At 52.7% G+C, this 13,544-nt stretch overlaps 1 protein-coding gene across 1 annotated transcript in view; it reads left to right on the forward strand.

Annotated features, from left to right (window-relative positions):
- Window positions 1-4,443, forward strand: part of EGR3 (early growth response 3) — an 8,828-nt gene extending 4,385 nt beyond the window's left edge. Inside the window, 2 exon segments of the mRNA XM_067470616.1 lie at window positions 3,031-3,401; window positions 3,403-4,443. Coding sequence (XP_067326717.1) covers window positions 3,031-3,401; window positions 3,403-4,278 — 1,247 coding nt within the window. The 3' untranslated portion in view covers window positions 4,279-4,443.
- Window positions 4,444-13,544: the final 9,101 nt, after the last annotated feature.

Here is a 13,544-nt window from a genome sequence, read left to right on the forward strand (position 1 = left end):
CCCTCCGTCTCTTCCCTTCCTTCCCTCCTTCCTTCGCTCTCTGAGGAAGTCCTGATCCTTCTGCCATTGGAAGCCCTCCGTCTCTCTTCTCTTCCCTTCCTTCCTTCCTTCCTTCCTTCCTTCCTTCTCTCCCTCTCCGAGGCTCTCGATGCCGTTCTTTCCCTTCAGGAAGTCCTATTGAATCCCCATCTCCCTCCCCCCCCTCCCTCAGGAGACCCTTTTCGGCCACTTTGAGACCCCAGCAAGGAGGCCCCTCGTTGAGGAAGCTCTCCATCCCTCCCTCCGTCTCTCTTCCCTCCTTCCCTCCTTCCTTCCTTCCTTCCTTCCTTCCCTCTCTTGAGAAGTCCTGCTCCTTCTGCCATAGGAATCCCTCCGTCTCTCTTCCCTTCCTTCCTTCCTTCCTTCCTTCCTTCCCTCCTTCCTTCTCTCCCGCTCCGAGGCCCTCGATGTCGTTCTTTCCCCTCAGCAAGTCCTGTTCCCCCCTCCCACTGGGATCCCTGGCGCCCTCCCCTCCTCAGGAGACCCCTTGAGACCCCAGGAAGGGCGCCATCCTTCTTTCCTTCTCTCTCTTAGGAAGTCCTGTTCCTTCTGCCATTGGAATCCCTCCGTCTCTCTTGGCCTTCCTTCCTTCCTTCCTTCTCTCTCCCTCCAAGGCCCTCGATGCTGTTCTTTCCCCTCAGCAAGTCCTGTTCCCCCCTCCCACTGGGATCCCCCCCCCCCAGGAGACCCTTTTCAGCCACTTTGAGACCCCAGCAAAGAAAGATCTCCATCCCTCCCTCCGTCTCTCCTTCCTTCCTTCTCTCTCCCTCCGAGGCCCTGGATGCCGTTCTTCCCCTCAGGAAGTCCTGTTCCCCCTCCCATTGTAATCCTTCTGTGTCTCTTCCCTCCCTCAGGAGACCCTTTTCGGCCACTTTGAGACCCCAGCAAGGAGGCCCCTCGTTGGGGAAGGTCTCCATCCCTCCGTCTCTCTTCCCTTCTTCCCTCCTTCCTTCTCTCCCGCTCCGAGGCCTTCGATGCCGTTCTTTTCCCTTCAGAGAGTCCTGTGTCGTCGTCCCCCCCCCCAGTGAAATCCCCGGCTCCCTCCCCCCCCTCAGGAGATCCTTTTCGACCACTTTGAGACCCCAGCAAGGAGCCCCCTCATTCCGTCTCTCTTCTCTTCCTTCCTTTCTTCCTTCCTTCTCTTCCTTCCTTCTCTCCTCTTCCAAGGCCCTCGATGCGGTTCTTTCCCTTCAGAGAGTCCTGTCCCCCCCTCCCAGTGAAATCCCCGGCTCCCTCCCCCCCTCAGGAGACCCTTTTCGGCCACTTTGAGACCCCAGCAAGGAGACCCCCTCATTGAGGAAGGTCTCCATCCCTCCCTCCGTCTCTCTTCCCTTCCTTCCTTCCTTCCTTCTCTTCCCTTCCAAGGCCGTTCTTTCCCCCCAGGAAGTCCTGTGCCCCCTCCCATTGGAACCCCCGGCTGCCTCCCCTCCTCAGGAGACCCTTGAGGCCCCCCATGGAGAAAGAGAGCAGGATGTCCCGCCCTGCCTCCTCCTCCTCCTCCTCCGCCCCGGCCTCCTCTCCCGGCTCTTGGGCACAGGAACTAGCCAAGCTTCAAGGCGATGGATGGAGAGAGCCCCCCAAGGGAGCCCATCTCTACCCCCCCCCCCCATCCTTCTTTCCTTCCTTTCTTTCCGTCCACTCGGGCCCCCTCGAGGCTGTTCTCCCCCCCCCCCCCCCGCTCCTGCCACTGGACTCTCCTCAGGAGACCCCTTTCCGGCCCCTTGAGACCCCAGCCAGGAGGAAAGAGAGCACCCCCAGACCCCCCCCCCCCCCGGCTGCGGGCGGCCCCGGCCTCCTCTCCCGGCTCTTGGAGGCGAGGGCCAGGCTGCTTCCCGGCTCCAAGGCGGTGGATCACTGGAGCCCCCAAATGGATCCCCGCGGCAGCGGGAAAGCGTCCTCTTAGGCGGGAGGAAGGGGCACGGGGGGGTCGCCTAGGTCCTCCTCTCCTCCGAGAAGGCAGACTTGGGCGGGTGGGGGGGGGTCTTGCCCGAGGCTTCCCGAACACAACACGGCCACCCAGGGCTTGAGATCGGGGTGTGGATCCCTCGAGGAGGGGAGGCTTCAAGGCAGCGCAGTTGGCAGAACGGGTGGAGGCTTTCCAAAAGGGGGGGGGGGGGGGTCGGTGTGGTCTCCTAGCCCGGCCCTGTCTTCCTTCCTCCCTTCTTCTCTTCATTTCTTTCTTCATTCACTTCCTTCCTTCCTTTCTCCGTTTTTCTTCCTTTCCTTCTATTTTTTCTTCCTTCCTTTACTTCCTTCCTTCCTTTCCTTTCTTTATTCCTTCCTTCCTTCTTCCTTTCCTCCCTTCCTGTCTTCCTTCTCTTCTTTCCTTCCTTCCTTCCTTCCTTCTTCCTTTCCTTCCTTCCTGTCTTCCTTTTCTTTCCTTCCTTCCTTCTCTTCCTTCTTCCTTTCCTTTCTTCCTATCTTCCTTCTCTTCTTTCCTTCCTTCCTTTCGTTCTTCCTTCCTTTCTTCATTCCTCCCTTCCTTTTCTTCCTTCCTGTCTTCCTTCTCTTCCTACATTCCTTTCTTTCCTCCCTTCCTTCTTTCTTTCTTCATTCCTCCCCCTTCTCCCTTTTCTTCCTTCTCTTTTTTCCTTCCTTCCTTCCTTCCTTCCTTCTTATATTCTTTTCTTCTTTCCTCCTTCCCTTCCTTCTTCCTCCCTCCCTCCCTCCCTTCCCTCCCTTTCTCCTTTCCTTCTTTCTTCCTTCTCTTCCTTTCTCCTTTCCTTCCTTCATTCCTCCCTCCCTTCTTCCTTTCCTTCCCTCCTTCCTTTCTTTCCTCCCTCCCTCCCTTCTTTCTTTCTTTCCTTCCTTCCTCCCCTCCTTCTCCCTTTTCTTCCTTGTCTTCCTTCTTATATTCTTTTCTTCATTCCTCCTTCCCTTCCTTCTTCCTTCCCTCCCTCCCTTTCTCCCTCCCTCCCTTCCCCTTCCTCTTCCCCTCAAGAGCCCTCCTTGACCCCTTCTTTCTCTCTCTCTCCTTCTTCTCTTCCGCAGAGAACGTGATGGACTTGGGCCTGGGCGGCGGCGAGAAGGGCGTCGGGGGCGTCGGGGGCGGGGGTGGCGGTGGGGAGCTGCCCCCTCCCTCGGGGGGCTCCTACTCGGGCTCCTTCCAGGCGGCGCCGGGGGCCAAGCAGACGGTGACCTACCTGGGCAAGTTCGCCTTCGACTCGCCCTCCAACTGGTGCCAGGACAACATCATCAGCCTCATGAGCGCCGGCATCCTGGGCGTGCCCCCCCCGCCACCGCCTCCCCCGCCGACGTCCTCTTCCTCCTCGCAGACGCCTTCTTCCTCGTCGGCTTCCTCCTCCTCGTCGGTGTCGGTGGCGCAGGGGGAGGTGGAGGGCCTGTACGCGGCGCTGCCCCCCCCCGCCCTACGCCTCGGGCTGCGCGGAGATGGGCTACCCGGGCGAGGGGGGGCCTTTCCACGACCCGCAGCCCTACGCCCCCCACCCCCAGCCCCCTCCTCAGGACTACGCGGCGCCCAAAGGGAGCAACGTGGGTGTGGGGGGCGGCCTGGACGGCGGGGGGCTCTTCCCCATGATCCCGGACTACGGGCTGTACCACGGGCCCCACGCGGGCGGGGAGATGGGGGGCGGCGGGGGCGAGCACAAGCCCTTCCTGGAGCCCCTCCGCGTCAACCCGCCGCCCATCACCCCCCTGGAGACCATCAAGGCCTTCAAGGACAAGCAGATGCCGCCCCCGCCCCACCCCCACCCCCCGCCCCACCCCCCGCCGGGCTTCGGGGCCCACCTGGGCCACCCCCCGCCGCTGACGCTGAAGCCCATCCGCCCGCGGAAGTACCCCAACCGGCCCAGCAAGACCCCCCTGCACGAGCGGCCCCACGCGTGCCCGGCCGAGGGCTGCGACCGGCGCTTCTCGCGCTCCGACGAGCTGACGCGGCACCTGCGGATCCACACGGGACACAAGCCCTTCCAGTGCCGCATCTGCATGCGCAGCTTCAGCCGCAGCGACCACCTCACCACCCACATCCGCACCCACACCGGCGAGAAGCCCTTCGCCTGCGAGTTCTGCGGGAGGAAGTTCGCGCGCTCCGACGAGCGCAAGCGACACGCCAAGATCCACCTCAAGCAGAAGGACAAGAAGGCCGACAAGGCCGACAAGGCCGGGGGAGGGGGGCACGCCAACACCACCCCCTCCTCCGCCTCCGCCTCCGCCTCCATCCCCGGCCCCGCGGTGGGGGTCCCCTCGGGAATGGCCCCCGCCGTCACCACCTGCGCCTGACGCCACGGGGCCGCCTCCGGGGGGCAAAGGGGGGCAGGAGGAGCCCCCTTCAAGGAGGAGGACCTTGAGGAGGAGGAGGAGGAGGAAGGCGGCCCTTGGCGCACGGGAGCCCTTCTCTGGGGGGCACAGGGGGGCTTGGAGGGGTTCTTCGGGGGAGGAGGAGGAGGAGGAGGGGGATTCCCCCACCCAGAGCAGGCCTGGGGGGCGGACCCTTGGGGGGCGGGGCCCTGGAGACCCTGAGGGGCAGCAAGCAGAGGACAGGGAAGCAGCTTTGGCCACTCCAGGTAGGGTTGTCTTGGTGGACACCTCCTCTCCTCTCCAGGAAGGAAGGAAAGAAGGAAAGAAGGAAGGGCCTCCAGTTTACGCAGCTACTTCTCCTGCCTGTTGGAAGTTCTTTCCTCTCCTCTCTTCTCCAGGAAGGAAAGAAAGAAGGAAGGAAGGAATGAAGGACCTCCAGTCCACACAGCTACTTCTCCTGCGTGTTGGAGGTCCTCTCCTCTTCTCTCCTCTCCAGGAAAGAAGGAAGGAAGGAAAGAAGGAAGGACCTCCAATCCACACAACTACTTCAGCTGTGTGTTGGTGGCCACCTCCTCTCCTGGAAGGAAAGAAGGGCCTCCAGTTCTCAGTTACTTCTTCCACATGTTGGTGGCCCTCTCCTCTCCTGGAAGGAAGGAAGGAAGGAAGGAAGGAAGGAAGGAAGGAAGGAAGGAAGGGCCTCCAGTCCACACAACTACTTCTCCTGTGTGTTGGAGGTCCTCTCCTCTCCAGGAAGGAAGGAAGGAAGGAAGGACCTCCAATCCACAGAACTACTTCAGCTGTGTGTTGTTGGCTACCTCCTCTCCTGGAAGGAAAGAAGGGCCTCCAGTCCACACAGTTACTTCTCCTGTGTGTTGGAGGTCCTCTCCTCTCCAGGAAGAAAGGAAGGACTTCCAATGCACACAATTATTTCTGCTGTGTGTTGGTGGCCCTCTCCTCTCCAGGAAGGAAGGAAGGAAGGACAGACCTCCAGTCCACACAGCTACTTCTGCTGTGTGTTCTTGGCCACTTCCTCTTCTGGAAGGAAAGAAGTGCATCCAGTTCACACAACTATTCTCCTATGTGTTTGGTGGCCCTCTCCTCTCCTGGAAGGAAGGACCTCCAGTCCACACAACTACTTCTGCTGTGTGTTGGAGGTCCTCTCTTCTCCAGGAAGGAAGGAAGGAAGGAAGGGCCTCCAATCCACACAGCTACTTCTACTGTGTGTTGGAGGTTCTCTCCTCTCCTAAAAGGAAGGAAGGGCCTCCAGTCTACACAACTACTTCTCCTGTGTGTTGTTGGCCACTTCCTCTTCTGGAAGGAAAGAAGGGCCTCCAGTTCACACAACTATTCTCCTATGTGTTTGGTGGCCCTCTCCTCTCCTGGAAGGAAGGACCTCCAGTCCACACAACTACTTCTGCTGTGTGTTGGAGGTCCTCTCTTCTCCAGGAAGGAAGGAAGGAAGGAAGGGCCTCCAATCCACACAGCTACTTCTACTGTGTGTTGGAGGTTCTCTCCTCTCCTAAAAGGAAGGAAGGGCCTCCAGTCTACACAACTACTTCTCCTGTGTGTTGTTGGCCACTTCCTCTTCTGGAAGGAAAGAAGGGCCTCCAGTTCACACAACTATTCTCCTATGTGTTTGGTGGCCCTCTCCTCTCCTGGAAGGAAGGACCTCCAGTCCACACAACCACTTCTGCTGTGTGTTGGAGGTCCTCTCCTCTTCAGGAAGGAAGAAAAGAAGGAAGGAAGGGCTACTTCCAGTCCACACAGCTACTTCTACTGTGTGTTGGTGGCCCTCTCCTCTCCAGGAAGCAAGGGCCTCCAGTCCACACAATTGCTCTGCTGTGTCTCTTTGGCCTTCTACTTTTCTTCTTTCTCCCTCGCTGTGTGTTGTTGGTCCTCTTCTTCGCACTCTTCTTCTCCCCCCCCCCCCCCCTTGTTGGCCCTCTCTTTTCCTGGAAGGAAGGGCCTCCCTGGTCCACACAACTCCTTCTGCTGTGTCTCTTTGGCCTTCTCCTCTCTTTTCTTCACACTCTTCTTCTTCTCCTTCCCCAGAAGTGGACTCTTCCCCCCCCCCCCCCGCTTCCTGGAGGCTGCAGGCAGCTTCCTGGCCTCCCTCTCTTCTTCCTTCAGAGAAGGAAGACCCTATAGATCAGGTATGGGCAAACCCAAGTCCAAGGGCCAGGTGCAGCCCTTTGGGCTCTTTTCTCATGTCCTCCTTTCTGTCACTGTCCTACCCTTCCGTCTCTCCTTACTCCCACCCTCCTTCATTCCCTTCCAGCCTTTCATTCTTCTTTCCTTCTTCCCTTCCCTCTTTCCTCCCTCCCTCCTTCCCTCTTTCTCTTCTCCTTCCTGCCTTCCTTTTTGTCTTTCCTTCCTTTTTTATTGCCTCTTTCTCCTTCCTTCTCTTTTGTCTTTCTTTCCTTCCCTCTTTCCTCCCTCATTTCATATCTCTCTTTCTCCTTCCATCTTTCCTTCCCTCCTTCCCTATTGTCTTTCCTTCCTACATTTTTTCCTTCCTCCTTCCCTCCCTCCCTCCCTTTCCTCACTCTTTCTCTCCAACTCCTTCTCCTCCTTTCGTCCTTCCTTCCTTCCCTCTTTCCTCCCTCCTTCCCACTCTCTTTTCCTTTCTTCCTTCCCTCCCTTTTGTCCTTTCTTCTCTCTCTCCTCCCTCCTTCCCTCTTTCTCCTTCGTTCCTTCCTTCGTTCCTTCCTTCCTTCCTTCCTTCCTTCCTTCCTTCTTTCCCTCCCTCCCTCCCTCCCTTTTGTCCTTCTCTCTTTCCTCCCTCCTTCCCTCTCTCCCTCTTTCTCCTTCTTTCTCTTTTGACTTTCCTTCCTTCTCCCTTCACCCCCCCCCCATTCCCTTCCTCCCTTTCTTCTCTTTTTCCTTCCTCCTTTCCTACTGGGGGAAGTTTAGCTGGGAGAAGCGAAGGTAGAGAGGAACAGGAGAACTAGAGTAAGAGCTATTGGAGAGTGGCTGTCTTCTCTGGAGGCCTGCCCAGAGAGGCTGTCTATAGGGAGTGCTTTGTGCCTTCCTGCATGGCAGGGGGTTGGACTGGATGGCCCTTGGGGGTCTCTTCCAGCTTTAGGATTCTATCTCAGGAGTAGGCAAGACAGGATCTCATGGATACACTTTTTCTCTCCCGTCCACCATCTCATCCTGACCAAGGCAAATCCTTTTGGGATCCAAACATTTTCTGTCTTTCCTTCACTTTCTGCCTCCGAAAGAGAAGAGGAAGGGGAGGGAAGGACAGGGAGGAAAGGGGCTTGGGGAGAACCCCCTCCTTCTTGGCCCACCTGACATGTAGTCCCCAAGTTAGAACATTTGCCCATGCCTGTCCTATAGGTTCTTCTTCCTCCCTCTCTTCTCAAGGCTCTTCTTCTCCTTGGAAAGGGTTCATTTTTCTCTCAAAGTTGGGTCCCCCAGGTGTTTTGGAGTTCAACTCCCACCATTCCTGGGGATGGTATTTCCTCCAAAGGAGGACTCGGGATCACTTGAATGGGGATTTGCCGAGCGACCTCCCCCCCCCCCCCCCACCCTAGTGGGCAGCGTGGATTGAATGTAAATGCAAGACTGCACAACAAGGCTTCCTTTGAGACCAGATTTTGGGCAACTTGGGCCCTCCAGCTGTTTTGGACTCCATCTCCCACCATTCCTAAGAGCCTCAGCCCCTTCCCTTTTCCCACTTGATAGCCTCAGTCCCTTTCCTTTTAACCCTCGGCAGCCTCAGTCCCTTCTGTTTCCCCCTCAGCAGCCTCAGTCCCTTTTCCTTTCCACCCTCGGTGGCCTCAGTCTCTTCCTTTTTCCTCCTTGGCAGCCTCAGTCTCTTCCTTTTTCCTCCTCGGCAGCCTCAGTTCCTTTTCCTTTTCCCCCTCAGCAGCCTCAGTCCCTTCCCTTTCCCCCTCGGCAGCCTCAGACCCTTTCTTTTTTCCCTTAGCAGCCTCAGTCCCTTTCCTGTCCCCCCTCGGCAGCCTGAGTTCCTTTTCCTTTCCCCCCTCGACAGCCTCAGTCTCTTCCTTTTTCCTCCTCGGCAGCCTCAGTCCCTTCCCTTTCCCCCCTCGGCAGCCTCAGTCCCTTCCCTTTTCCCCCTCGACAGCCTCAGTCCCTTCCCTTTCCCCCCTCGACAGCCTCAGTCTCTTCCCTTTTCCCCCTCGGCAGCCTCAGTTCCTTTTCCTTTCCCCCCTCGACAGCCTCAGTCTCTTCCTTTTTCCTCCTCGGCAGCCTCAGTCTCTTCCCTTTTCCCCCTCGGCAGCCTCAGTTCCTTTTCCTTTCCCCCCTCGACAGCCTCAGTCCCTTCCCTTTTCCCCCTCGACAGCCTCAGTCTCTTCCTTTTTCCTCCTTGGCAGCCTCAGTCCCTTCCCTTTTCCCCCTCGGCAGCCTCAGTCCCTTTTCCTTTCCACCCTCGGTGGCCTCAGTCTCTTCCTTTTTCCTCCTTGGCAGCCTCAGTCTCTTCCTTTTTCCTCCTCGGCAGCCTCAGTCTCTTCCTTTTTCCTCCTCGGCAGCCTCAGTCCCTTCCCTTTCCCCCTCGGCAGCCTCAGACCCTTTCTTTTTCCCCTTAGCAGCCTCAGTCCCTTTCCTGTCCCCTCTCGGCAGCCTCAGTTCCTTTTCCTTTCCCCCCTCGACAGCCTCAGTCTCTTCCTTTTTCCTCCTCGGCAGCCTCAGTTCCTTTTCCTTTCCCCCCTCGACAGCCTCAGTCTCTTCCTTTTTCCTCCTCGGCAGCCTCAGTCTCTTCCTTTTTCCTCTCAGCAGCCTCAGTCCCTTTTCGTTTCCACCCTCAGCGACCTCAGTCTCTTCCTTTTTCCCCCCTCGGCAGCCTCAGTCTCTTCCTTTTTCCTCCTCAGCAGCCTCAGTTCCTTTTCCTTTCCCCCCTCGGCAGCCTCAGTCCCTTCCCTTTCCCCCCTCGACAGCCTCAGTCTCTTCCCTTTTCCCCCTCGACAGCCTCAGTCTCTTCCTTTTTCCTCCTCGGCAGCCTCAGTCTCTTCCTTTTTCCTCTCAGCAGCCTCAGTCCCTTTTCGTTTCCACCCTCAGCGGCTTCAGTCCCTTCCCTTTTCCCCCTCGACAGCCTCAGTCTCTTCCCTTTTCCCCCTCGGCAGCCTCAGTTCCTTTTCCTTTCCCCCCTCGGCAGCCTCAGTCCCTTCCCTTTCCCCCCTCGACAGCCTCAGTCTCTTCCCTTTTCCCCCTCGACAGCCTCAGTCTCTTCCTTTTTCCTCCTCGGCAGCCTCAGTCTCTTCCTTTTTCCTCTCAGCAGCCTCAGTCCCTTTTCGTTTCCACCCTCAGCGGCTTCAGTCCCTTCCCTTTTCCCCCTCGACAGCCTCAGTCTCTTCCCTTCCCCCTCGGCAGCCTCAGTTCCTTTTCCTTTCCCCCCTCGGCAGCCTCAGTCCCTTCCCTTTCCCCCCTCGACAGCCTCAGTCTCTTCCCTTTTCCCCCTCGACAGCCTCAGTCTCTTCCTTTTTCCTCCTCGGCAGCCTCAGTCTCTTCCTTTTTCCTCTCAGCAGCCTCAGTCCCTTTTCGTTTCCACCCTCAGCGGCCTCAGTCCCTTCCCTTTTCCCCCTCGACAGCCTCAGTCTCTTCCCTTTTCCCCCTCGGCAGCCTCAGTTCCTTTTCCTTTCCCCCCTCGGCAGCCTCAGTCCCTTCCCTTTCCCCCCTCGACAGCCTCAGTCTCTTCCCTTTTCCCCCTCAACAGCCTCAGTCTCTTCCTTTTTCCTCTCAGCAGCCTCAGTCCCTTTTCGTTTCCACCCTCAGCGGCCTCAGTCCCTTCCCTTTTCCCCCTCGGCAGCTGTTAGGAGACTGTTAGGAATGGTGGGGGTTGAACTCCCAAACACCTGGAGGGCCCAAGTTGGGCCAAACCTGGGAGACAGCCTCGTCTGCAAAGGTGCACAGCTTCAATTGAGATCCCAGACTTGTAGGTGGGACGCCTGACCTCAAAAGGCCCTTTCCCCTTCTCCCCTCCCGACCTCAAAGCCATCCCCAGAATCTGTGTCGGTCCTTTTGTGTATCCATGGATTCACAACAGCAAACATGCGGCTGGTGCGGCCTTTGCCTTAAAGCGTACAGGAACTGGGGAGCGCTGGGCTGTTGTCCTGGGAAGGGGAAGGGTCTGCAGAGAGACTGCCAGGAGCTTGCCCTTCTTCCCGGGGAGCTCCGGCTTTGACTTGAATGTACTTCCGAATGGCTTTGGAAGAGGAAGGGGAGCTGATGCCAGGTTGGTGTGTTGCTTATGCACCCCCTTTTTAGAATACACCCTTGTTTTGCGTGCGTGTGGATGCTTGTGTGTATGTGTGGTAACAAAAACCTTTCCAAAAAACAAAACAGCCTGAAAACAGTGAAATTACTGAGAGAATGTTATGGAAAGAAGGCTATTCTCGGCCTGTTTTCGGAGTGGACTTTATTTCCCTTTCGTTAGCACAAAGACCATTCTTTCCACCAAACGACAACAAAAAACAACAACAGTGTTTCAGTGGGTACTTTTTATAATGTGATCTTCTGATGATGATGATGATTTCTTTTTTTGACTTGAGAAACTGCAAGTCGTTTCTGGTGTGTGAGGGAATTGGCCGTCTGCAAGGACGTTGCCCAGGGGACGTCGCCCGGATTGTTTTGATATTTTACCAATCCTTGTGGGAGGCTTCTCTCGTGCCCCCGCATGGGGAGCTGGAGCTGACAGAGGGAGCTCACCCGGATTTGATCCTCCGAGCTGTCAGTCTTGGGTCCTGCCGGCACAAGGGTTTAACCCTTCATCAAAGGGTGTGATCCCAACCCATTGATGATTATGGTTTATTTATTTTTCCCTGGTTTCTGTTTTTGTTTGAAGGGGAGTCCCTTCCACATCCATTTGAGGAGGAGAGAAAGCACAAAGCAGGTTGCCTTTTTTCCCCTTCTCTCTTCCTCTTCCTCCTCCTCTTCCTCCTTCTTCTTCTCCTTTGGCTCTGTTGCATGTCATTGCATGTCTTGCTTTTTTTTTTCTTTTCGTTTCCGTTTTTTTTCCTTCCTTTTTTCGGTTTCCTTTCTAAATAAATAAATAAAAAAACTGCTCAGATATTTAAGCAAAACGATGATGATGATATTAAAAATAATAATAATAACTTGTTGCCAAAAGGTTGTGTTTTTATCCAGGTTTGATGTCTGCATGTTTTGAAAAAAAATATTATAATAATGACAAAACATTACAAAAAAAAAAAATTCTCAGCGAGGAAAAAAAATGCAGTCTAATTTATGTGAACTGAAAGAAACAAAAATCAGGTTTAACTATGAAACAAAAAAAATCTCTAAGGGAATGATATTTTTTGAAAGACTTTTGTATAAAGTTGGGTACTGGGGGGAAAGGGGGGGCGGGGGGAGTTCGGGTTAAGACCCACGACAAACCAGATGTAATATATTTTGTGGATGTTTTTATTTCTCGGATTTATAGTACCTTATACTAAGGTTTTAAGGAAAAAAATGCTTGATATTGTGAAAAAAAACAAGAGGTGATAATTTTCACACACATTTCATTTGCTCATTTTGTCACATTGTAATGCAAATATGATAGTTAATGCATACGGCATTTTTTTCAAGGGGAAAAAATCGAGAAAATATTGAACTGATGTATTGTTTGTACCATTTGCACTGTGAGCAAATGCTAATGCAGTAAATATATTGTGTTTGCTGACAATCAAATCCTTGTAGTAAATATCTTTATTTTCCCTTTTTTTCAATACCATTGTGTGTGCATATTATATTTTGTTTATCGTATCAGGATCAAACCGAGGGGACCGTTGTCATGTAGTTAAAAAACACAAAGTTTCAAACACTTGGCATTATACTAAATCTTACACACACACACACACACATGTCTAAGGAAATATAATTTGGCATTATACTAAATGTCCTTAGACATTTACGTGTGTTTGTGTATCATATGCAATATTATATATGTGGGGGAAAACTTGCCATTATACTAAATGTCCTTAGACATTTATATGTGTGTGTATGCGTATAATATGCAATATCGGATAGATAGATAGATAGATAGATAGATAGATAGATAGATAGAGAGATAGATAGAGATAGAGATAGAGATAGAGATAGAGATAGAGATAGAGATAGAGATAGAGATAGAGATAGAGATAGATAGATGGTAGATATATCTAAGGGGAAAAACTTGGCATTATATTAAATGTCCTTAGACATTTATATATGTGTGTATTTATTTATTTATTTAGTACACTTGTATACCGCTAATATCTCAGCCTGTGCGGCGACTCATTGCGGTTTACAACATATGTATGTGTATAATATGCAATATCAGATGGATAGATAGATAGATAGATAGATAGATAGATAGAAAGATAGGAAGATAGAAAGAAAGAGAGAGAGAGAGAGGGATCGAAGGTAGATATATCTAAGGAAAAAAACTTGGCATTATACTAAATGTCCTTAGACATTTATATATGTGTGATGTGTATAATATGCAACATCAGATAGATAGATAGATAGATAGATAGATAGATAGATAGATAGATAGGAAGATAGAAAGAGAGAGAGAGAGAGAGAGAGAGAGAGGGATCGAAGGTAGATATATCTAAGGAAAAAAACTTGGCATTATACTAAATGTCCTTAGACATTTATATATGTGTGATGTGTATAATAGGCAATATCAGATAGATAGATAGATAGATAGATAGATAGATAGATAGATAGATAGGAAGATAGATAGATAGATAGATAGATAGATAGATAGATAGATAGATAGATAGATAGGAAGATAGATAGATAGATAGATAGATAGATAGATAGATAGATAGATAGATAGATAGATAGATGATAGATCTAAGGTAGATATATCTAAGGAAAAAAACTTGGCATTATTCTTAATGTCCTTAGACATTTATAAATGTGTGTATGTGTATAATATGCAACATCAGATAGATAGATAGATAGATAGATAGATAGATAGATAGATAGACAGACAGACAGACAGATCGATCTAAGGTAGATATATCTAAGGGAAAAAAACTTGGCATTATCCTAAATGTCCTTAGACATGTGTGTGTGTGTATAAATGACTAAGGACATTTAGTATAATGGCAAGGGTTTTTTTCATACATACATACATACATACATACATACATACATACATACAGTCAATGACCAGCACCAAATGTGTGTGCATATTGTATGTTATCCATTTTCTTCTTTTGAAGGAAAGGCTCTTTCTCATTCATAAAGGACAGGAATTGTGTTGGAATTGTGGAATTGCATTGTCGGAATTG

The sequence above is a fragment of the Anolis sagrei genome, chromosome 7 (assembly GCF_037176765.1).
Source record: "Anolis sagrei isolate rAnoSag1 chromosome 7, rAnoSag1.mat, whole genome shotgun sequence".
Lineage (NCBI taxonomy): Eukaryota > Metazoa > Chordata > Lepidosauria > Squamata > Dactyloidae > Anolis > Anolis sagrei.